General features: G+C 42.6%; 1 protein-coding gene and 1 long non-coding RNA gene across 5 annotated transcripts in view; both read right to left on the reverse strand.

The window, feature by feature from the left end:
* FAM131B (family with sequence similarity 131 member B) overlaps positions 1–20,756 on the reverse strand; it is a 47,755-nt gene extending 26,999 nt beyond the window's left edge. For 3 of the 4 annotated variants that reach the window (XM_072129343.1, XM_072129341.1, XM_072129340.1), the window contains exons 1-2: positions 20,104–20,755; positions 4,368–4,474 (exon numbers count right to left, since the gene is read on the reverse strand). In XM_072129343.1, coding sequence (XP_071985444.1) covers positions 4,368–4,474; positions 20,104–20,131 — 135 coding nt within the window. In that variant the 5' untranslated portion in view covers positions 20,132–20,755. Of the gene's footprint in view, positions 1–4,367; positions 4,475–20,103 lie in introns of all 4 variants that reach the window. The other variant, XM_072129342.1, reaches the window with a different exon arrangement.
* Positions 1–27,447, reverse strand: part of LOC140106014 (uncharacterized) — a 340,407-nt gene that overhangs the window by 103,205 nt on the left and 209,755 nt on the right. The window lies entirely within an intron of this gene.

The raw sequence follows: 27,447 nt of genomic DNA on the forward strand, positions 1-27,447 counted from the left end.
GACCCTGTACCATGTATCATCCATAACATGTGATATTATTACACTGCAGACATCCTGGCCTTTCCTGACCCTGTACCATGTATCATCCATAACATGTGATATTATTACACTGCAGACATCCTGGGCCCTCCTGACCCTGTACCATGTATCATTCATAACATGTGATATTATGACACTGCAGACATCCCGGCCCCTCCTGACCCTGTACCATGTATCATACATAACATGTGATATTATTACACTGCAGTCATCCCAGCCCCTCCTGACCCTGTACCATGAATCATCCGTAACATGTGATATTATTACACTGCAGATATCCCGGCCCCTCCTGACCCTGTACCATGTTTCGTTCATAACATGTGATATTATTACACTGCAGACATCCCGGCCCCTCCTGACCCTGTACCATGTTTCGTTCATAACATGTGATATTATTACACTGCAGACATCCCGGCCCCTCCTGACCCTGTACCATGTATCGTTCATAACATGTGATATTATTACACTGCAGACATCCCGGCCCCTCCTGATCCTGTACCATGTATCATCCATAATATGTGATATTATTACACTGTAGACATCCCAGCCCCTCCTGACCCTTTACCATGTATCATCCATGACATGTGATATTATTACACTGCAGACGTCCTGGCCCCTCCTGACCCTGTACCATGTATCAGCCATAACGTGATATTATTACACTGCAGACATCCCGACCCTCCTGACCCTTTACCATGTATCATCCATAACATGAGATATTATTACACTGCAGACATCCCGACCCCTCCTGACCCTGTACCATATATCATCCATAACATGTGATATTATTACACTGCAAACATCCCGGGCCCTCCTGACCCTTTACCATGTATCATCCATAACATGTGATATTATTACACTGCAGACATCCCGGCCCCTCCTGACCCTGTACCATGTATTGTTCATAACATGTGATATTATTACACTGCAGACATCCCAGCCCCTCCTGACCCTGTACCATGTATCATCCATAACATGTGATATTATTACACTGCAGACATCCCCCCCCTGACCCTGTACCATGTATCATTCATAACATGTGATATTATTACACTGCAGACATCCCGGCCCCTCCTGACCCTGTACCATGTATTATCCATAACATGTGATATTATTACACTGCAGACATCCCGGCCCCTCCTGACCCTGTACCATGTATCATCCATAACATGTGATATTATTACACTGCAGACATCCCGGCCCCTCCTGACCCTGTACCATGTATCATCCATAACATGTGAATTTATTACACTGCAGACATCTCGGCCCCTCCTGTTCCCTGTTTTTGGATGAAGGGAGTCAAAAATGTGGTGCCTCATCCATGAGAGGTCACTGATTGCTATCCATGTAATTTAACTGCTATGTTCTGATGCCAGCAGCCTTATTTTAACCTTAAGCTGTACACCGCAGACTAGCTCCAACCTGGCATTTATGTACATATATGAGTTAAACACCCACATGCAGGATTAAAATATAGAAGCTCTACATTGGTATAGAGCGCCCTGAGCTCTGTTTGCAATGTTCACCCTGAAAAATTACATTGCAGCTCCCCTTACAAAGACACAGACTGTCTCTGTGTTTTTTTCTGTCTCTGACTGATTGTCTCTGTCTGTTTCTGACTGTCTCTGTCTGTCTCTGACTGTCTTTTTTGTGTGTCTATCTTTCTTTGACTGTTTCTGCCTCTGACTGTCTCTGTTACTGGCCATCTGTGTCCGTGACCGTCTCAGTTTCTGACCATCTCTGACTCGGTCTGTGTCTGTCTATCTCTGACTGTCTCTGTTTCCAACTGTCTCTGACTGTCCCTGTTTCTGTCTCTGACTGTCTCAGTCAGTCTCTGACTGTCTGTCTCTGACTGTCACTTTGTCTATGGGGGAGGTTTATCAGAAGTTTATGATAGCAAAACTGTTCTAGTTGCCCATGGTAACCAATTGGAGCTCAGGTTTCATTTTGTTACAGTTGTTTATAAAATTACAGCTGATCTCTGATTGGTTTCCATGGGCAACTGGAACAGTTTTACCTCAGACATTTCTCATAAATCTCCCACAATCTCTGTATCTCTATCCATCTTACCTCACACATAAGTGTCTTATATTCATTGCCTATAGTAATCAATCAAAGCTCAGAGCTCATATTAATGACCTGTGGCAGAACAGAAACCAATCACGGCTCAGCTTCTAACAGCCACAGCAGCAGCAGCAGGCAAAGGCTCCTCTATATGGTGGGTAATAAGTGGATTCAGCTTTATATATTGGATATCTGCTGTTCTGCCCGACCGGCTGCGAACCCTACAGAAGAAGAAGTGTGCATGATGTACAGGACATAGATATCTCACTAATATAAGCTGCTATACCCTGAAGAGCTCCGGTTTTATAAAATATTTTGTTTTGCAGAAGATGGGAAAAACATCGTAATTCTAATGTGAAACCTTTTATAATCACATACTGACAATGTAATAAATTTAACACAAATTCAAGGTTCCGGAATGAAATAACTGACTGGGAACAGTTCCGGAGATATAAGGACTGGATACTGTCATACTTCACAGGTTATTAAGATTTTCTAGTGTATGTTCACATACCAATATATATATATATTTATTTTTACTTATAAAATTGGATTTACTATAATACTGCCCCCTATTTACAAGAATATAACTACTATAATACTGCCCCCTATGTACAAGAATATAACTACCATAATACTGCCCCCTATGTACAAGAATATAACTACTATAATACTGCCCCCTATGTACAATAATATAACTGCTATTATACTGCCTCCTATGTACAAGAATATAACTACTATAATACTGCCCCCTATGTACAGGAATATAACTACTATAATACTGCCCCCTTTGTACAGGAATATAACTACTATAATACTGCCCCCTATGTACAAGAATATAACTACTATAATACTGCCCCCTATACACAAGAATATAACTTCTATAATACTGCCCCCTATGTACAGGAATATTACTACTATAATACTGTCCCCTAAGTACAAGAATATAACTACTATAATACTGCTCCTATGTACAAGAATATAACTACTATAATACTGCCCCCAGTGTACAAGAATATAATTACTATAATACTGCCCCCAGTGTACAAGAATATAATTACTATAATACTGCCCCCTATGTACAAGAATATAACTACTATAATACTGCCCCCTATGTACAGGAATATATCTACTATAATTCTGCCCCCTATGTACAAGAATATAACTACTATAATACTGCCCCCTATGTACAAGAATATAACTACTATTATACTGTCCTCTATGTAAAGGAATATAACTACTATAATACTGCCCCCTATGTACAAGAATAGAACTACTATAATACTGCCCCCTATGTACAAGAATATAACTTCTATAATACTGCCCCCTATGTACAAGAATATAACTACTATAATACTGCCTCTATGTACAAGAATATAACTACTATAATACTGCCTCTATGTACAAGAATATAACTACTATAATACTGCCCCCTATGTACAAGAATATAACTACTATTATACTGTCCTCTATGTAAAGGAATATAACTACTATAATACTGCCCCCTATGTACAAGAATAGAACTACTATAATACTGCCCCCTATGTACAAGAATATAACTACTATAATACTGCCCCCTATGTACAAGAATATAACTACTATAATACTGCCTCTATGTACAAGAATATAACTACTATAATACTGCCCCCTATGTACAAGAATATAACTACTATAATACTGCCCCCTATGTACAAGAATAGAACTACTATAATACTGCCCCCTATGTACAAGAATATAACTTCTATAATACTGCCCCCTATGTACAAGAATATAACTACTATAATACTGCCTCTATGTACAAGAATATAACTACTATAATACTGCCCCCTATGTACAAGAATATAACTACTATAATACTGCCCCCTATGTACAAGAATATAACTACTATAATACTGTCCTCTATGTAAAGGAATATAACTTCTATAATACTGCCTATGTATCCATCTATCTATGAGGTGTGTGACCCACATCTGCAGCTGTTCGGTGTCTTCTGCACTATTTGAGTCTCCGCTGTGACTTACTGTGGAAAAATAATGCCAGAAAATGTGCTGACAAGTGGAATGTGGTGGATCCTGGCCAGGTGTACGGATCCTAGAAACTAGCGCCGGATGTGCTGACATAGATTCTGCTTCATAAATCAGGAGGAGGAGGGGCGCAGGTAGCACCAGGAATTACTCCCTAAAATAAATGCCAAAATCTACATGCAGGGTAAAGAGATTAACCCCTTCAGCTCCAAGGATGGGGGGAGCCATAGAGGGGGGTACCTCATTGGATGGTCTGTGGGTGCTGCTTCCGTGGACTGAGCTGTTTTCGATTGTTCCTTGGTCTGCATCTTTTAACCCTTTCCAGTCCAGTGCTGCGCCTTCACCTCCTGCAAGAAAAGCACAGGGTTCAATCTATGTGAAATTGAAGAATCATTAACAATACATGTAAGAAAAACTAAAAAAATAAAATAATATATATATATATATATATACTACATAATATCTATTCATTTACAATCTATCTATTTCTTATGTATCTATCTTCTTGTAGAAAGCAGCCCAGCCATAATAAATGAATAGAGGTAGGTGGCCGTAAATTAGGATCACGTTCCAGGTCTTTCAGAAATACAATAAAAAGCAGCCCACCATGCAGGCCAAATATAATTGGTCCCTTTATTCCATATAAAGCAGTAATGTTTCAGCCAGGCTCGTTTTTCAATCACTACACCACTACACAGAAGCCTCCAGTCTGTGCCAGTCACTGCACTGGCTGCCTGTCTCCTTCCGAATATAGTTTTAAATGATAACCCTCATCCCCAAAGCTCTGCACAATGCTGCACCTCCCTACCACTCAGTCTAGTCTATCTCCCATCCCGTGCTTTTCCATCTGCCAGTGATCTTAGATTAATCTTTATCTTAATTTAAATTGTCTTACTTCCATCTCTATGACTTCTCCCGAGCTGCACCGATTCCTTGGAATGCCCTTGCCTGGACTATCAAACTAATACCCAACCCCCGAAGCTTCAAACTTGCTCTTAAAACCGATCTATTTAGAGAGCTCTATCACACTCCCTAACTGCATGTGTCACCCCCTCATCCTCATAGACTGTAAGCTCTTGTGTCACCTCCTCATCCTCATAGACTGTAAGCTCTTGTGTCACCCCCTCATCCTCATAGACTGTAAGCTCTTGTGTCACCCCCTCATCCTCATAGTCTGTAAGCTCTTGTGTCTACCCTCATTCTCATAGACTGTAAGCTCTTGTGTCACCCCCTCATCCTCATAGACTGTAAGCTCTTGTGTCACACCCTCATCCTCATAGACTGTAAGCTCTTGTGTCACCCCCCCTCATCCTCATAGACTGTAAGCTCTTGTGTCCCCCCCTCATCCTCATAGACTGTAAGCTCTTGTGTCACCCCCTCATCCTCATAGACTGTAAGCTCTTGTGTCACACCCTCATCCTCATAGACTGTAAGCTCTTGTGTCACCCCCTCATCCTCATAGACTGTAAGCTCTTGTGTCACCCCCTCATCTTCAGACTGTAAGCTCTTGTGTCACCCCCTCATCCTCATAGACTGTAAGCTCTTGTGTCACCCCCTCATCCTCATAGACTGTAAGATCTTGTGTCACCCCCCTCATCCTCATAGACTGTAAGCTCTTGTGTCACCCCCTCATCCTCATAGACTGTAAGCTCTTGTGTCACCCCCTCATCTTCAGACTGTAAGCTCTTGTGTCACCCCCTCATCCTCATAGACTGTAAGCTCTTGTGTCCCCCCCTCATCCTCATAGACTGTAAGCTCTTGTGTCACCCCCTCATCCTCATAGACTGTAAGCTCTTGTGTCACCCCCTCATCTTCAGACTGTAAGCTCTTGTGTCACCCCCTCATCCTCATAGACTGTAAGCTCTTGTGTCACCCCCTCATCCTCATAGACTGTAAGCTCTTGTGAGCAGGGCCCTGTCATGTAATATTATAATGTATATATATTATATAATATGTCCCCTGTGAGTTGTAAAGTGCTACAGTATATGATGGCGCTATATAAATAAAGATTATTATTTACTGAGTCTTACTTGAGGACCAATCTTTTGCACCTTATTTTCCCCCTATATTGGCTGCTTTTTTTTGCTTTATCAACAAAAAGAAAATGTAAAAGTAGCACAACTGTCAAAAACAACAAGTAACAAAATGCTGGGTGCAGGCACAACAAGGTCCAGGCTCCAGGACCTCCTCAAATAGATCCAAATAAATGGCAGCTCACCCAGAGTTGTGAGGGAAAATGGTGAACTTTCACTCCATCATCTTGATCGCAACGTTTTGCCTGTTATGTGACCCCTTTTTCAAGCTAAATATATGTCATTACATGTACATATATATACAAAATGGAAAGGGGTCACATGATTAGTAACTGGGAGTCACATGATCAATGGGAGGGGAATCACATGATCAATGGTAACGCCCACAACTGAAGTTCCACCCCCGAGGAATGAACACTAAGTGCATGATAGATAAAGAAAGACAATATAATTGTACGGAAATGTGTAATGTACAATAAAGGGCTATTATTTATCGGTATAAATAATGCTACATGTATATACAAAAGTCCTTACATTTGTGGGTGCATATGAATCCAAAAGTATAAATTGTGCCCCCTAGGGGGATTGGATGTTATGTTCTCCCTCCTTGTTAGTCTCTAACCGCACCAGAAATTTATGATATTTGTAATATTTTGCCTTTGAACTAATAGTGTTTTTTTATTTTTTCAGAATTTTTTTTTCAGTATCAATTCCTCAGAGTTTTCTGGATCTCTGCTTGCTGTCATCCTATAGAAAGCTTCAATCCCACAATCCCACGTCAAATCTGAGGGAGCCACAACCTGGACTTCACACAATCCCACGCCAAAACAGAGAGGGCCACGGCCTGGATCGGACACAATCGCACGGCAAAACAAATAGAGCCACAGCCTGGACCTCAAGCAATCCCACGTGAAATCTGAGGGAGCCATGGCCTGAATCTCACACAATCCCATGCCAAAACAGAGGGAGCCACGGCTTGGACCTCACACAATCCCACGGCAAAACAGAGAGAGCCACGGCCTGGACCTCACACAATCCCACGTGAAATCTGAGGGAGCCACAGCCTGAGCCTCACACAATCCCATGCCATTACAGAGGGAGCCACGGCTTGGACCTCACACAATCCCAGGCTAAAACAGGGAGCCACGGCCTGAACCTTATACAATCCCACAGCAAAACAGAGAGAGCCACGGCCTGGATCTCATACAATCCCAAGGTAAAGCAGGGAGCCACAAGCTGGACCTCATACAATCCCATGGCAAAACAGAGAGCCACGGCCTGAACCTCACACAATCCCACAGCAAAACAGGGAGCCACGACCTAGACCTCACACAATCCCATGGCAAAACAGAGAGCCATGGCCTGGACCTCATACAATCCCACAGCAAAACACAGAGCCACGGCCTGGCCACGGCCTCATACAATCCCATGGCAAAACAGAGAGCCACGGCCTGGACCTCACACAATCCCATGCCATTGTGAAGTGTTTTGTTAGGAAAGCATCACTGAAACATCCATAATCTGAGAGGGGCCTTTCACGTTGTTCATCCTGCGCCTCCTGGTGCATGAATAGCTTACCAGAACTATAGAACAGTTCATTCCTGGCTCCTGCCATCCATATGATAACATTACAATGTACGGAATGTCCTGTAACCACTTCTCTACAAGGGATGGAAATAGTGGTCACTCAACAGGAAGTCGAGAGGTTGCTAGGCAACAAGAAGTGCTGCAGCAGCCCAAGAGCACAATGGACGGCTTAGGTTAGAGAAGAAATCTCTACAATATTCTGTGCACTGCTGTATGATACATTTTATCTAGATTGTGGGGCTGTTCTTTCACCATCACACATATCACTATCACATATCACTATCATTATCACACATATCACTATCACATATCACTATCATTATCACACATATCACTATCACCATCACACATATCACTATCACCATATCACATCACACATATCACTATCAGATCACACATATCACATCACACATATCACTATCAGTATCACACATATCACTATCACCATCACACATATCACTATCACATATCACTATCACCATCACACATATCACTATCACCATTACACATATCACTATCACATATCACTATCATTATCACACATATCACATCACACATATCACTATCACATATCACTATCATTATCACACATATCACTATCACCATCACACATATCACTATCACATATCACTATCATTATCACACATATCACTATCACCATATCACATCACACATATCACTATCAGTATCACACATATCACTATCACATATCACTATCATTATCACACATATCACTATCACCATCACACATATCATTATCACATATCACTATCACCATCACACATATCACTATCACCATCACACATATCACACATATCACTATCAGTATCACACATATCACTATCACCATCACACATATCACTATCACATCACACATATCATTATGACATCACACATATCACTATCACCATTATACTCATATCACTATTACATAACACTATAACATCAGACATATCACTATCCCAATCACACATAGCACTATCACTCATTTCACTATCACATAACCCTAGTAGCACCACACATATCACTATCACCATCACAAATATCACTATCGCTATCACATGTAGCACTATCACCATCACACAAAGCATGATGATCATCAAAGTCATCATCATCAACATCAGACTTATCACAAGGACCATCATCAGAAACATTGCCATCTTCATCTTCAACATCATAATTAGTATTTCTATCATGGATATCAATGCCATCAACATCATGACTTCCACCATCACAATCATTCCCCAATTACCACTCTCAACATCAAACCAAACCGTCAACCCAAAATAAATATCATCATAGTTATTACCCTAATTATCAACATTGTAATCCTCAGCACCACCATCATCTTTTCCATTCTCAGTGCCAACATCATCCATCAGCAACATCATCCACATGGGAATATCGACATCATACTATCATCATCACCAACAATCTCCTCATCAGCACCAGCAATGCATTCAGCTTCATCATCATACCATACTGTAGGTATCAGCATCACATAACCATCATCATCATACTGCAGATATCACCACCACTATCATCATTAGCATTGTCGGTAAAATCATAACTAATCACTAGGACACTTCATCACACATATTATCATCATTGTAGTCACCACCAGCACTAATATCATTATTGACATCATAACATGGACATCACTATTACAATCATCATCATCAATATTGCCCTCAGAAGTTCCATCATACTTACTAATTAACACTCCTGTCACAGCATCATCATCATCAGTATAGTTATCATAAACTTCATCATCTTCATCATCATCAACACAGATATCATCTAGCATCACAAACATCATAACCACTATCATCAGCACTATCAACATCATCATCATCATCAGTAACACCATTATCAACACAAGCAATGCCATTATTCTCATCAATACCTTCATGAACCTTGCCTTCACCGTCATCATCACTGACTTCATCATCATAGTTGTGGTCCATCATAAAGTTCAACACCAATGTCATCAGCAATGCAATCCTCATCATCATCATTACTATCAAAATAATCATCTTCAGTAACAGCACCTTCATCCAAAAACATTATCAATATCATCATCATCATTGTCATCATCTTCTTAATAATTATGATAATTGCCATCATCCCCAATATCCCAATTGTCATACTTATCAACATCATCATCACTAACATCTCCACCATCACTGACAGCTTTATAATCATTAAGGTGATTATTGCCTTCACCATCATAATCAGTTCCATGGTTAACAAGATCATCATCATCATCACCCACAATCACCCACTTCAATACACTGTAAATTTTAACGGAAAAGAAAATTTCCTTGATCCTGATGACTGTGGTGTCCAGTCAGTGAATGTCCAGTCCAGTCTACCCCCAAGATCTCCCAAAACGGAACCTGCTCCACCAGACAATGTGAACAGCGACGTCCACAGACACACAGTTTCTACAACCAGGGCAGCCCTGGGGAATCCTTGGGTGTCTGCACTTATTACTTCCTTAACTGGACTCCAAGTTTCTTTGTAGTTGTTTTGAACCCTACTACATGGGGGTCTTCAGAACAAGCCCCCCCTACAGCCCAATCACAGGGCTCCACAGCCACAGCCCAATCACAGCGGTGCTGCAGTTGGATCTGAAACCGGAGCTACTGCACCTGCGTAGAGCTCCGAAGGAGCCGGGAGTGTGATGAGCCCACTGAGGACACACAGGTAAGAGGGACAGCAGAGGCTATTGGGGCGTGGAGTAGCCTTTGCACCCACTTGCCGGAGAGGCTACACCACGCCCCAATAGCCTCTGACGATAATTACCATATGAGCTAAGGTTAGAAAGAATTATGGGATTAAGTCAAAAAAAGATTAGGGCTTAGAATGTTACAAGCAACCTACCTAGATTTCTGATGGTACATTTCCTTTAAGAAATTTAAAAAAAAGCACAAAACCCTCAAGCCAAGCCAATCCAACCATCTATTCGATCAAAGATTGTCATCTTTTTTTCATATCCTTTAACACAGTGTTCCCCAACCACTGGTCCGCGGCCCAAGACCGGGCCTTGGAACACCTGGTACTGGGCCGCGCCTGACCCCTGTAAAACAAAAAAACACCCACCAAATAATGCACTGCTCTATTGACGACAAGCGTCATGATGTCATAACATCATGCTATTAGTGAAGGGAAGGAAGAGAAGACTGTTGCAGGGGAATGAGGAAGGTAAGTAGTTTTGTTTTTGACAGAGTTCGGCTGGGAAAGGGGACATTGGAAGCATATGGTGAGGGAAGCAAAGGAAAGGAGACATGGAGGGAAGACATAATGCGGTAAAGGGGATATGGGAGGGGAGCATGCTACAGGAAAAAGGACAATACAAGTTGGGGTGCTTCTTCAGGAAATGGAAAGATGTAATCTAAGCACACAAGGGGGTTTTTAGCTATGAAACTATGACACCAGACCGCAACTCCCCACCGAACTGGTCCCTGAAGAAAATGTATGTTTACAGCTGGTCCCTGGGCAGAAAAAGTTTGGGGATCACTGCTTTAACAAACATGTCACCAGGAATGTCATTTTCGGTTGGTGACAGGTTACAATAGACTGCTATACTAAATCATTTCAGGACTTTGTAAAACTTTTTTTCACCTTACCTGGTCAGCAGTGTGTGGTAAGTCCCGGGGAGGGAACAACTGCTGCAACCTGTGCGTGCATGTGTCTCAGTCTCCTCTCCTCCACACTCTTCCATTTCACTGCTGGCAAGAAGCCAAGTAATGTGAAAAAAAGTTTTATAAAGTCCTGAAATGATTCAGCATAGCATAGTCTATTGTAACCTGTCACCAACTAAAAATGACATTCCTGGTGACAGTTTGGCTAAAGAACATGAAAAAGATGACATTCTCTGATCCAAGAGATGGTTGGATTAATAACCTGGCTTGAGGGTTTTGTGTTTTTTTTTTAGAGATTTCTTAAAGGAAATGTACCATCAGGAATCTACCTTCATGGTAGGTTTCCAGTAACATTCTAAGCTCTAATCTTTCTTTACCTAATCCTATAATTCTTTCTAACCTTATCTACACTTAAGCTAATATGGTAATTATCGGCAGAGGCTTCTGGGGTGTGGAGTAGCCTCTCCAGGCAGTGGGAGCAAAGTCAACTCCAAGCCCCCGTAGCCCCGACCTTTGACTTTTTGGCAACAATGGAACCTCTCTCCTTGAATTCCTTGATGATGCGATAGATTAGTGACTGAGGTGCAATCTTTCTAGCTGCGATACTCCCCAGTTTTGTGCAGTGCAATGATGACTGCATGTGTTTCTTTAGAGATAACCATGGTTAACAGAAGAGAAACAATAATACCAAGCACCAGCCTCCTTGTAAAGTGTCCAGTGGTATGATTCTTTCTTATTCATGACAGATCTGCCGCTCTGTCCTCATCAGCACCCGCACCTGTGTTACTGGAGCAATCACTGACACCATGTCAGCTGCTCCTTTTATGGCGCCGGCAATGAAGTTGAAATGTGTTTTGGGGGAAAAAGGAGGTAAATATTGACTTTGCAATTAATTGCTGTTAAGCTGATCACTCTTTATAACATTCTGGAGTCTATGAACTTGCCATTATAAAACCTGATGCAGTAGACTTTGTAAAAATTAACATTTGGATCATTCTCAAAACTTTTGGCCATGACTGTATTTCTCTGGACACCTTTAATTGTCTATAGGGTGTCATACTGGCCATTGGCCACTATGTGTCACTGTTGTACAAGCACTATACAACATCACAACACTGTTTTACAAGTGCAGGGAAGGGGGTGGTAGGGGGACTAGGGGGTGGATGTGTCAGTAAAAATAAGTTATGACCGCTTCTTATTTACTTGCATGCTGTGAGCAGGTAGCGATCAATATGGCTCCCACTGCTCACTAATCATTCACTCAATACCAGAGAGAGTTTATATCACTAGGCAAATGCTACCCCCTTGACCCCTGGGATGCCACGAGCGGCGCCTAGACTATATCCCGGTAGATGATGACCTGCAGAGCATCGCTCCAGAATGCAATGCACTGCGTACACAGTGACGACATCCGACTTGGGAATAGGTAGCACATGCTGAATCCCAAGTAGAGAGCGACGATTAGAAGTCAGCGCACACTCCGACCATGCACGCCGCCTGCTCCCACATTGCATCACCGCCACCCAATCCCCAAAACACGTCTACAAAAAAACGTGCGCAGAAATCTGCCCTGACGCGGGCGAATGACAATCAAACCAGAGGTTCACAGCAGGGTGAAAAGCCGCAAGGCACAGACACGCAGGAGATGCGTTACAATGTATCAGGACTCATTCCCATAGATATTATTAGTCTGTAGTGTTCCCCATGATCTGTACAGCGCTGCGGAATGTGATGGCGCTATAGAAATAAAGATTTATAGATTGATTTATAAAACAATGCAGGGTCTGTCACCTCGCCCACATCTATTACAATGCAGTGTGGTGGACGGTGGATAATACCGCAAAGGCTTCCGCTATAATCTGTCATGTGCGTCAGGGTCACAGCTGTCCCTTTAAACTCTTTGTCTTACAGTATTGATCGTGCTGAGAGTCTGACATATCACCTTGCGGAGCGTAGACTCCAGCAGTCGCACAATGTTGTGTCCAGATCAGGGGGGGAATTACAGGGTGCAACATGAGATATGGTGCGGTATTATATTATTACACTACATATGATAAAGTTGTGGTGCGGTATTATATTATTTCACTGTGCAGGATGAGATATGGGGCAGTATTATATTATTACAGTATATAGGATGAGTTGTGGTGCAGTATTATATTATCACACTGTACGGGATGAGTTATGGGACAGTATTATATTATTACACTGAAGAGGAAAATATATGTGGCAGTATTATATCATTACAATGTACAGGATGAGATATGGTGCGGTATTATATTATTACACTGTGCAGGATGACATATGGGGCAGTATCATATTATTACAATATATATGATGAGTTGTGGTGCAGTATTATATTATTACACTGTGCAGGAAGACATATGGGGCAGTATCATATTATTACAATATATATGATGAGTTGTGGTGCAGTATTATATTATTACACTGAAAAGGAAGATATATGTGGCAGTATTATGTTATTACATTGTACAGAATGAGTTATGGGACAGTATTAAATCATTGCACTGAAGAGGAAGATATATGTGGCAGTATTATATTACTACACTGGATGAGATATGGTGCAGTTTTATTTCATTACACTGTACAGGATGATATGTTGTGCAGTGTTATATTATTACACTGTACAGGATGATATGTGGTGCAGTGTTATATTATTACACTGTACAGGATGATATGTGGTGCAGTATTATATTATTACACTGTACAGGATGAGGTATGGGGTGGTAATATATTATTACACTGTACAGGATGATATGTGGTGCAGTATTATATTATCACGCTGTACAGGATGATATGTGGTGCAGTATTATATTATCACGCTGTACAGGATGAGATATGGTGCAGTATTATATTATTACACTCTACACAGGATGAAGTATGGTGCTATAGTATATCACACTGTATACGGTAACTTATGGTGCAGTATTATATTATTACATGGTACAGGAGAAGATATGGTGCAGTATTATATTCTAACACAGTTAAGGATGGTATATGATGCAGTATTATATTATTACACAGTACTATTATACTATTACAGTGTATATGGTGAGTTGTGTGGCAGTATTATATTATTACACAATACAGGATGAGTTATAGTGCAGTATTATATTATTACACAGTACTATTATACTATTACAGTGTATATGGTGAGTTGTGTGGCAGTATTATATTATTACACTGTACAGGATGAGTTCTGGGGCAGTATTATTATTGTGTAAAGGAAGATATATGGGGTAGTGTTATATCATTACATTATACAGAAAGATATATGGGGCAGTATTATATTATTTCACTCTACAGGATCAGATATGATGCAGTTTTATACTATTATACACTATATATTGAGTTATTGGGCAGTATTATATTACTACACTGTACAGGATGAGATATGGTGCAGTATTATATTATTAGACTGTACAGGATGAGTTATGGGGCAGTATTAAATAATTACACTGTATAGGATGAGATATGGTGCAGTATGATACTATTACAGTGTAAATGATGAGCTGTGGGGCAGTATTATATTATTAGACTGTACAGGATGAGTTATGGGGCAGTATTAAATAATTACATTGTATAGAATGAGAAATGGTGCGGTATTATATTATTAAACTACATATGATGAGTTAAAGGGCGGTATTATTTTATTAATCTGTACAGGTTGAGTTATGGGGCAGTATTATATTATTACACTGTATAGTATGACTAATGGTGCAGTATTACATTATTACACTGTACAGGATGAGATATGGGGTAGTATTATATTATTACGCTGTATAGGATGAGTTATGGGGCAGTATTATATTATTACCCTGTACAGTATGACTAATGGTGCAGTATTACATTATTACACTGTACAGGATGAGATATGGGGTAGTATTATATTATTACACTGTATATGATGAGTTATGGGTATTATATTATTACACAGGATAAGATAAGGGGCAGTATTATATTATTACACTGTACAGGATGAGTTATGGGGCAGAATGATATTATTTCAGTGAGTATGATTATGGTTATGGTGTAGTATTATATTCGGTCCATCCATTGTTATGCTATGACCATGTGTGTTATGAGTTATTAGATACAATGTTATAACGTTTTGTGTCATAATACAAATGTTGCTATAGATGAATGACATGATATTACATTGTGGTTTCCAGTGAGATCACATTGCAGAGGGCTGACCTTTGCCTTGTCTGGGGTCATTGTATTACATTGTGTATCTGCATTGTGGATTGTTACATTGTCATGTTGTGTAGTGTGATGTGATGTGGAGTGATGGACATAGAGAAGGACACATTTTCTGTTGTTGCTGTGTGACACCTCAGACCTTTTTAACTCTTTGTAGGGTGCAGTCTGCATGTGGCTGCTATTGTTTACACTGAAATTGTACTGCAGTAGTAGGAGTGATCTGTGGATGGATGGCGTTGTGATTGCAGTGTGTAGTCCATGTTCTGGTCCAGTGTTGCAGTGTGTAGTCCATGTTCTGGTCCAGTGTTGCAGTGTGTAGTCCATGTCCTGGTCCAGTGTTGCAGTGTGTAGTCCATGTCCTGGTCCAGTGTTGCAGTGTGTAGTCCATGTCCAGGTCCAGTGTTGCAGTGTGAAGTCCATGTCCAGGTCCAGTGTTGCAGTGTGTAGTCCATGTCCAGGTCCAGTGTTGCAGTGTGTAGTCCATGTCCATGTCCAGTGTTGCAGTGTGTAGTTTATGTTTTGATCCAGTGTTGCAGTGTGTAGTCCATTTCCTGGTCCGGTTTTGCAGTGTGCAGTCTATGTCCAGGTCCAGTGTTGCAGTGTTTAGTCTATGTTGCTGTCCAGTGTAGTCTATGTTGTGGTCTAGTGTTGCTGTGTATAGTGAATGTTCTGGTCCAATGTTGCAGTGTGTAGGCCATGACCAGGTCCAGTGATGGCGAACCTTTTGGTGGCCGAGTGCCCAAACTACAACCCAAAACTCCCCTTACTTATCACGAGGTGCCAACAAAAAATTAAAGCAGTAACTTATTGCTCCCTATTCTTCAACAACTTTCAATCATATTGGCCTCCTGAGGACAAGATGTAAAATTGCATCATTTTAGCTTCTTTGCAGTGTCCCTCTGTACACAGAGAATCGTGGGGGCAGCAGAAGGTCCTCCAAAGGTAATTAAACTCTACTCATTCTCCCTCTTCCTACAGTCCCAAGCAGCAAAGTAAGTATCACTTTAATATATGACTGAAAGCAGCAACTTTTAAGTTGCTTGGAACTGCAGGAAGATTCTTTGAGTCCTGTCTGGTGCGCTGGGGTGATGGCCCGAGTGCCCACAGAAAGGGCTCTGAGTGCCGCCTCTGTTACCCGTGCCATAGGTTTGCCATCACTGGTCTAGTCGATGTCCTGGTCCATTGTCGCAGTGTGTAGTCCATGTCTTTGTCCAGTGTTGCAGTGTGTAGTCTAAGTCAAGGTCCTGTGTTGCAGTGTGTAGTCCATGTTCTGCTCCAGTGTTGCAGTGTGTAGTCCATGTTCTGGTCCAGTGTTGCAGTGTGTAGTCCATGTTCTGGTCCAGTGTTGCAGTGTGTAGTCTATGACCAGGTCCAGTGTTGCAGTGTATAGTCCATGTTCTGGTCCAGTGTTGCAGTGTGTAGTCCATGTTCTGGTCCAGTGTTGCAGTATGTAACCTATGCCCAGGTCCAGTGTTGCAGTGTGTAGTTTTTGCCCAGGTCCAGTGTTGCAGTGTGTAGCCTATATCCAGGTCCAATGTTGCAGTGTGTAACCTATGCCCAGGTCCAGTGTTGCAGTGTGTAGTTTATGTCCCGGTCCAGTGTTGTAGTGTGTAGTCCTTGTCAAGGTCTATTGTTGCAGTGTGTAGGCCATGACCAGGTCTAGTGTTGCGGTATTTAGTCTATGTCAAGGTCCAGTGTTGCAGTGTGTAGTATAAATCCAGGTCCAGTGTTGCAGTGTGTAGTCCATGTTCTGGTCCAATCCTACAGTGTGTAGTCCATATTCTGGTCAGTGCTGCAGTGTGTAGTCTATGCCCAGGCCCAGTGTTGCAGTGTGTAGTTCATGTCCTGGCCCAGTGTTGCTGTGTGTAGTCCATGTTCTGCTCCAGTGTTGCAGTGTGTAGTCCATGTTCTGGTCCAGTGTTGCAGTGTGTAGTCCATGTTCTGGTCCAGTGTTGCAGTGTGTAGTCTATGACCAGGTCCAGTGTTGCAGTGTATAGTCCATGTTCTGGTCCAGTGTTGCAGTGTGTAGTCCATGTTCTGGTCCAGTGTTGCAGTATGTAACCTATGCCCAGGTCCAGTGTTGCAGTGTGTAGTTTTTGCCCAGGTCCAGTGTTGCAGTGTGTAGCCTATATCCAGGTCCAATGTTGCAGTGTGTAACCTATGCCCAGGTCCAGTGTTGCAGTGTGTAGTTTATGTCCCGGTCCAGTGTTGTAGTGTGTAGTCCTTGTCAAGGTCTATTGTTGCAGTGTGTAGGCCATGACCAGGTCTAGTGTTGCGGTATTTAGTCTATGTCAAGGTCCAGTGTTGCAGTGTGTAGTATAAATCCAGGTCCAGTGTTGCAGTGTGTAGTCCATGTTCTGGTCCAATCCTACAGTGTGTAGTCCATATTCTGGTCAGTGCTGCAGTGTGTAGTCTATGCCCAGGCCCAGTGTTGCAGTGTGTAGTTCATGTCCTGGCCCAGTGTTGCTGTGTGTAGTCTGTGTCCTGGTCCATTGTTGCAGTCTGTAGTCCATGTTCTGGTCCAGTGTTGCAGTGTGTAGTCTATGCCCAGGTCCAGTGTTGCAGTGTGTAGTCTATGCCCAGGTCCAATGTTGCAGTGTGTAGTCCATGTCCTGGTCCAGTGTTGCAGTGTGTAGTCCATGTTCTGGTCCAATCCTACAGTGTGTAGTCCATGTCCAGTGTTGCAATGTGTAGTTTATGCCCAGGTCCAGTGTTGCAGTGTTTAGTCTATGCCCAAGTCCAATGTTTCAGTGTATACTCCATGTCCTGGTCCAGTGTTGCAGTGCGTAGTCCAAGTCCTCGTCTGCTGCTTCAGTGTGTAGTCTATGCCCAGGTCCAGTGTTGCAGTGTGGAGTCCATGTCCAGGTCCAGTGTTGCAATGTGTAGTCCATGTCCTGGTCCAGTGTTTCAGTGTGTAGTCTATGCCCAGGTCCAGTGTTGCAGTGTGTAGTCCATGTCCTGGCCCAGTGTTGCAGTGTGTAGTCTGTGTCCTGGTCCATTGTTGCAGTGTGTAGTCCATGTTCTGGTCCAGTGTTGCAGTGTGTAGTCCATGTTCTGGTCCAGTGTTGCAGTGTGTAGTCTATGCCCAGGTCCAGTGTTGTGTACATGTTCTGGTCCAGTGTTGCAGTGTGTAGTCCATGTTCTGGTCCAGTGTTGCAGTGTGTACTTTATGCCCAGGCCCAGTGTTGTGTACATGTTCTGGTCCAGTGTTGCAGTGTGTAGTCCATGTTCTGGTCCAGTGTTGCAGTGTGTAGTCCATGTTCTGGTCCAGTGTTGCAGTGTGTAGTCCATGTTCTGGTCCAGTGTTGCAGTGTGCAGTCTATGACCAGGTCCAGTGTTGCAGTGTGTAGTCCATGTTCTGGTCCAGTGTTGCAGTGTGTAGTCCATGTTCTGGTCCAGTGTTGCAGTGTGTAGTCCATGTTCTGGTCCAGTGTTGCAGTGTGTAGTCCATGTTCTGGTCCAGTGTTGCAGTGTGTAGTCCATGTTCTGGTCCAGTGTTGCAGTGTGTAGTCTATGACCAGGTCCAGTGTTGCAGTGTGTAGTCCATGTTCTGGTCCAGTGTTGCAGTGTGTAGTCCATGTTCTGGTCCAGTGTTGCAGTGTGTAGTCCATGTTCTGGTCCAGTGTTGCAGTGTGTAGTCTATGACCAGGTCCAGTGTTGCAGTGTGTAGTCCATGTTCTGGTCCAGTGTTGCAGTGTGTAGTCCATGTTCTGGTCCAGTGTTGCAGTGTGTAGTCCATGTTCTGGTCCAGTGTTGCAGTGTGTAGTCCATGTTCTGGTCCAGTGTTGCAGTGTGTAGTCCATGTTCTGGTCCAGTGTTGCAGTGTGTAGTCTATGACCAGGTCCAGTGTTGCAGTGTGTAGTCCATGTTCTGGTCCAGTGTTGCAGTGTGTAGTCCATGTTCTGGTCCAGTGTTGCAGTGTGTAGTCCATGTTCTGGTCCAGTGTTGCAGTGTGTAGTCCATGTTCTGGTCCAGTGTTGCAGTGTGTAGTCCATGTTCTGGTCCAGTGTTGCAGTGTGTAGTCCATGTTCTGGTCCAGTGTTGCAGTGTGTAGTCCATGTTCTGGTCCAGTGTTGCAGTGTGTAGTCCATGTTCTGGTCCAGTGTTGCAGTGTGTAGTCCATGTTCTGGTCCAGTGTTGCAGTGTGTAGTCCATGTTCTGGTCCAGTGTTGCAGTGTGTAGTCCATGTTCTGGTCCAGTGTTGCAGTGTGTAGTTCATGTTCTGGTCCAGTGTTGCAGTGTGTAGTCCATGTTCTGGTCCAGTGTTGCAGTGTGTAGTCTCTGACCAGGTTCAGTGTTGCAGTGTGTAGTCCATGTCCTGGTCCAGTGTTGCAGTGTGTAGTCCATGTTCTGGTCCAGTGTTGCAGTGTGTAGTCCATGTTCTGGTCCAGTGTTGCAGTGTGAAGTCTGTGTGCTGTGTAGTTTCAGTCTCAGCATATCGCACCCCCCTCCTGACTGTGCAGAGCATCGCGTGGATTCGGTTCTTACCTGCACTGTGAGATCCGATGCAGCCCATGCTGAGCACTGAGTGGGGGGGATATTGTGGGTGTAAGGAGCTGGGGGAGATGGGAGAGGAGCGGGGGATTGAGGAAGGGGCAGAGGAGGAAGGATGGAGAAAAGGGGGAAAGAAGGAAAAGAAGAGGAGGAGAGGGGGTGCTCGGAGGAGGTTCCCCGTCACTGGGGTCTCGGATCTGGGATCATCCTGGGATGTCTCCGGACGTGACGCTCAGACACCGCGCTCTCTCTCTCTCCTCTGTCTCTCTCTCTCCTCCCCCTCTCTTTTGCTCTCTCTTTCTCAGAGATGCTCAGGGACCAGCAGCCCAGGGCGGGGGAGGAGGATGCGACTCACAAACACAAGGAGAAGGGATTGGCTGAGGGGGAGGAAGAGGAGCTGTCACATCCACAGGGCAGGCAGTCTCTCCGGCACAAGGCTGTCTATCTGCTGCTCCGTCTCCGTCTTCAGCTCTGCTCCATCTGCCCTGTCACCTCTGGAGATGTCTCATCCCTGGCTGTGTCTGCTGTGCTACAACCTGTGCATCTGTCTCTCCCACACACTGTCTCTCCCTCCTCCCCTGCGCTCTCCGGCCGTCTGTCTCATTATGTTTTCTGGGCAGGTTTATCCATCAATTCTCAGCATCATAAAAGAGAAGGGAGAACATGAAACGGCAGAGGTGGAGGGGGAGGAGGGAGATGGAGGTGGAGGAGGGAGTGGAGGAGGCTGCAGGGCACTATACCATGGCAGGGCAGATGGGGCAGCTCCCAGCTCCTGACACTGAACTTTCTGTATTGTGGGTTGATGTAGAGTGAAGACAGGCACTGTGTCATGTTATAGCACCATATGGTGGTAACATTTATGCACTATGTAGCTTTTTTATAGCAACATTATATGTGCCTTATTGGGGCACTATATGGCGGTGTTATCTGAGCACTATGTAACATTGTTATTGGGACACTATATGGCAGTATTATCTGAGAACTATACAACATTGTTATCTGAGCACTGAGTAACACTGTTATTGGGGCACTATATGGCAGTATTATCTGAACATTATGTAATAGTATCACTTGGACACTATATGGCAGTGTTATCTGATCACTATGTTATTGGGGCACTATATGGCACTGTTATATATGTTTTATGCATGCATGTTATTGGGGCACTATATGGCACTGTTATATATGTTTTATGCAAGCACGTTATTGGGGCACTATATGGCACTGTTATATATGTATAATGCATGCATGTTATTGGGGACTATATGGAACTGTTTGAGCACTACATAGTACAGCATTGTTATTTTGACACAATGTAACAGTGTTTCATTTAGTTTAGTATCATTTAGTACTATCAATTGGGCACTATGTGACACTATTATTTGGACTCTACAGTATAGCAAGGTTATCTGAACACTATATAGAGCCTGTACTGATGATAATATATAACACTACTATTTTAACACTAAATAGTGGTGTAATCAGAATACTATGTATTATTACTATTATCTGAATACTATCTAGAGCTGTTATTGGGGTATTATGTACAGGGGGGGACAGCCTATGATTTTTTTCAGAAATAGTGTAATCTCCATTTATGAACATTTGAAGGATCTTTGTAAGGTCATGCAAAATACATGATGATGATAATCAGAGAAGAAGCAATGACATTTTCTGCAGGTGCCAGCAGTCACCGATCTCCACACTGGCCACAGGACATCACTAGTCCTCACACGGCTCTGCTGGGATCTGCTCCGCTCTTCTTCCAGTCTTTTCTACACGTCTGTGACTTGTGGGTTTCTTGGCCATAACTTTGTCCCCATGTATTTTCAAGAAGTTTTCTATTGGGTTTAGATCAGGACTCTGGTCTGTGGTCATGTAATTGTTTCTATGTGTTCTGTTCCAAGGCACTGTTTTACCTATTTTGATGTGTGATAGGGTGGCATTGTCCTGCAAGAAAATTGCTGCTGATTGAATGATGAAAGCAAGAAGAGAACCACAAGTTGTTGAAGAAGGTTCTGTTACACACTTACATTCTCTCTGCCATGTAGCTCTATGTGAGTTCCAACTCCTGCCGCAGAAAACATTCCCCAAACCATGACACTTCCTCCACCACCTTTCACTGACTTCTTTACATACTATGGGTTCAGTCTTTGCTTAATTTGTTGACAAACATAATGTTTCCCATCAGATCCAAATAAATTAAACTTGTTCTATTGCTAAAATGACCTGTGGACTCTTCTCCTCTGTCCACACAACATGCTCCTCTCAGTAAAGGTGAGTCTAGGTCTTCTGATTCTTTATACTAATGAGAGGTTTGGTCATTATGAAGGTTTTCAGTCTCTTCGGAGCAGCACAAGTCAGTAAAGTCAGTGAAAACCGAAAAGTTAGGCACCAGTATGGCCCCTTGCACATAATGTATGCTCACCATGCACAGGAGAGAGGAGGGGAGAGCTCGGCTTACCCCTCCACTCTCCATACAGAAGCACAGGACCAGATCCGTAGTACAGAGGAATATAGGGCATGTTGTATATTTTTACATACACGGTCACAGTGCAGGGAGACAACGGCGCAGGGAGACAACAGCGCAGGGAGACAACGGCCCAGGGAGACAGCGGCCCAGGGAGACAGCGGCGCAGGGAGACAACGGCACCGGGAGACAACGGAGCAGGGAGACAACGGCGCGGGGAGACAACGGCGCAGGGAGACAACGGCACAGGGAGACAACGGCACCGGGAGACAACGGCACCGGGAGACAACGGCACCGGGAGACAACGGCGCAGGGAGACAACGGCGCAGGGAGACAGCGGCGCGGGGAGACAACGGCGCAGGGAGACAACGGCACAGGGAGACAACGGCACCGGGAGACAACGGCACCGGGAGACAACGGCGCAGGGAGACAACGGCGCAGGGAGACAGCGGCGCGGGGAGACAACGGTCCAGGGAGACAACGGTCCAGGGAGACAGCGGTACCGGGAGACAACGGCGCGGTGAGACAACGGCACGGGGAGACAACGGTGCAGGCAGACAACGGTGCAGTGAGACAACGGCACCGGGAGACAACGGCGCAGGGAGACAACGGCGCGGGGAGACAACGGCGCGGGGAGACAACGGTGCAGGGAGACAATGTTGCCTCCCTGCACCGCACCGTGACTGGGCGCCAAAGGCGTTAATAGAGACCGATATCCTGTCACAAACTGTGTAGCCAGATGTGTCCCCCACACATCGTGTACATGAGGCCTTAGGGTTTGTCAGATAATTAAGGAAATTAGCACCAGTTGCCAAATTATTACCAGTAACCTGGAAGTGTCTCTTATTTTGATCAGTGTCTTTTACAATGATCTCATCTACATTTTTATTCTGTGCTTTAGAACATTTACAAAATACTGATATATTCTTTATTACACAGGACAAAACAAGGACATTAATATTTAGGAAATTGTGTGTTGTTCTCTAATTTTGATCTCCAGTGTAGAAATACCATAGGACTGTATAAAACACTGTATTAGTTTGGGGACTATATATTGTAGGGGAGTATACAGAGCTTATCTATAGGTACAGAAGGAGGTGTTATTGCAGCATTATATCATCTTGGACACTATAAACATGTTATATGTAGATCTTACACACTATACATGTGTTATATAGAGCTTATACACTGTACATGTGTTATATAGAGCTTATACACTATACATGTGTTATATAGAACTTATACCCTATACATGTGTTATATAGAGCTTATACACTGTACATGTGTTATATAGAACTTATACACTATACATGTGTTATATAGAACTTATACACTGTACATTTGTTATATAGAACTTATACCCTATACATGTGTTATATAGAGCTTATACACTATACATGTGTTATATAGAACTTATACCCTATACATGTGTTATATAGAACTTATACCCTATACATGTGTTATATAGAACTTATACCCTATACATGTGTTATATAGAGCTTATACACTGTACATGTGTTATATAGAGCTTATACCCTATACATGTGTTATATAGAACTTATACCCTATACATGTGTTATATAGAACTTATACCCTATACATGTGTTATATAGAGCTTATACCCTATACATGTGTTATATAGAGCTTATACCCTATACATGTGTTATATAGAGCTTATACACTGTACATGTGTTATATAGAACTTATACCCTATACATGTGTTATATAGAGCTTATACACTGTACATGTGTTATATAGAGCTTATACACTATACATGTGTTATATAGAACTTATACCCTATACATGTGTTATATAGAACTTATACCCTATACATGTGTTATATAGAGCTTATACACTGTACATGTGTTATATAGAACTTATACCCTATACATGTGTTATATGGAGCTTATACACTGTACATGTGTTATATAGAACTTATACACTATACATGTGTTATATAGAACTTATACACTGTACATGTGTTATATAGAGCTTATACCCTATACATGTGTTATATAGAACTTATACCCTATACATGTGTTATATAGAACTTATACCCTATACATGTGTTATATAGAGCTTATACCCTATACATGTGTTATATAGAGCTTATACCCTATACATGTGTTATATAGAGCTTATCCACTGTACATGTGTTATATAGAGCTTATACACTATACATGTGTTATATAGAACTTATACCCTATACCTGTGTTATATAGAACGTATACCCTATACATGTGTTATATAGAGCTTATGCACTGTACATGTGTTATATAGAGCTTATACACTATACATGTGTTATATAGAGCTTATACCCTATACATGTGTTATATAGAACTTATACCCTATACATGTGTTATATAGAACTTATACCCTATACATGTGTTATATAGAACGTATACCCTATACATGTGTTATATAGAACTTATACCCTATACATGTGTTATATAGAGCTTATACACTGTACATGTGTTATATAGAACTTATACCCTATACATGTGTTATATAGAGCTTATACCCTATACATGTGTTATATAGAGCTTATACCCTATACATGTGTTATATAGAACTTATACACTATACATGTGTTATATAGAACTTATACCCTATACATGTTATATAGAGCTTATACACTATACATGTTATATAGAACTTTATACATGTGTTATATGCAGATCTTATACTTTATACACACTATTTGCTTGTTATATATAAATCGTATACATTATACAGCTGTTATATGCAGATCTTGTTCTATGTAGTTCTGATACATTGTAGAAACTTTTACTTGAAATAAATACAGAAAAGTTCAATATTATTGTATCAGTTTAACATAGTCCATGTCCAGAAATCCATAGACTCCCCAGCTATGGATGTGTAATGGCATCCACTATGGATTGTAGGGGTAGTTATGTCTGTGTCTGGTCCCTGGGGGGTTCTGTGCTGTAATTATGTCAGGACATGAATATTGATTATGTATCCAGAGGAAAGGTCATCGATATCAGACCAAGAGAAGGGGGAAGGGCCTTCTGACATCCCCAATGATCAGCTGTATGAAGGGTGGGACAGACACCGGGACAGAATAGCGCCATACACCGGGTAGTGGTCATGAATGGTTCTGCTGATCTCATATCCTGTAGCTCTGGAAATAGTCAACAAGTAGATGATTCTATCACTTATGTACACTCACCAGCCACTTTATTAGGTACACCTGTCCAACTGCTCGTTAACACTTAATTTCTAATCAGCCAATCACATGGTGGCAACTCAGTGCATTTAGGCACGTAGACATGGTCAAGACAATCTCCTGCAGTTCAAACCGAGCATCAGTATGGGGAAGGAAGGTGATTTGATGCCTTTGAACGTGGCATGGTTGTTGGTGCCAGAACAGGAAACTGAGGCTACAATTTGCACAAGCTCATCGAAATTGGACAGTAGGAGATTGGAAAAACGTTGCCTGGTCTGATGAGTCTCGATTTCTGCTGCGACATTCGGATGGTAGGGTCAAAATTTGGCGTCAACAACATGAAAGCATGGATCCATCCTGCCTTGTATGAACGGTTCAGGCTGGTGGTGGTGGTGTCATGGTGTGGGGAATATTTTCTTGGCACTCTTTGGGCCCCTTGGTACAACGCCACAGCCTACCTGAGTATTGTTGCTGACCATGTCCATCCCTTTATGAGCACAATGGACCCTGTAACATCTGATGGCTACTTTCAGCAGGATAATGCGCCGTGTCATAAAGCTGGAATCATCTCACACTGGTTTCTTGAACATGACAATGAGGTCACTGGACACAAATGGCCTCCACAGTCACCAGATCTCAATCCAATAGAGCATCTTTGGGATGTGGTGGAACGGGAGATTCGCATCATGGATGTGCAGCCGACAAATCTGCGGCAACTGTGTGATGCCATCATGTCAATATGGACCAAAATCTCTGAGGAGCTTCCAGAACCTTGTTGTATCTATGCCACGAAGAATTGAGGCAGTTCTGAAGGCAAAAGGGGGTCCAACCCGTTACTAGCATGGTGTACCTAATAAAGTGGCCGGTGAGTGTATATCTGCACCTCAAAACCTGACATCACTAAACATATGAGGTGGAGAGTGACTGCATGACCCAGTATTACCCATATATTAATATCACTAATGCTGCTCCTCAAGTGCCCAGTAGGCGGTCTCTTTTCATACAGTGCACCAGGTGTGGCATAGGATGCCACCTCGTCCCTCATCTCTCCACTCTCCACTCACTAACAATTTCCAATTTGAGGGCAAAAGCATGTAGCAGTTCAACTCTCAAGCTAAGTGCACAGCAGTGTGAGGACCCCCAGTGCACTTTGAAAATCTACATATCTGGAATACAAAAAAATCTATATCTCACAGTCCTGCTGCTACTATAACATACACAAAGGTCTGATTACACAACTCTCCTTTGACAATACCTAGCACTGGCTGCAGAGAGCACAGAGGACAGCAGTGTGGTGATGTGCCCTTGAGAACCTACAATCCTGGAGTATAAATCTATATGTCACAGTCCTGCTGCTACTAACAACATACACAAAGCTCTGACTACACAGATATCTAGAGACAATACTTAACATTAGGTTTGGAGAGCACAGCAGTGTGAGGACACAACCCTGGTGTGCTGGCAGAAGCTACAATCCTGGAGTATAAAAATCTATATTTCACAGTTCTGCTGCTACTAACAACATACACAAAGCTCTGATTACAGATCTCCTGGGACTGCACTGCACTGGCTGCAGTTTCCATGATCACACCTGCTGACAGGTTCTCTTTACATATAGCAATTTAGCTTCCTGCAGCGACCACTAGGCGGAGTTTACTTTATACTCAATAATAATAAT

This window comes from Engystomops pustulosus, chromosome 11 (assembly GCF_040894005.1).
Source record: "Engystomops pustulosus chromosome 11, aEngPut4.maternal, whole genome shotgun sequence".
Classification (NCBI taxonomy): Eukaryota; Metazoa; Chordata; class Amphibia; order Anura; family Leptodactylidae; genus Engystomops; species Engystomops pustulosus.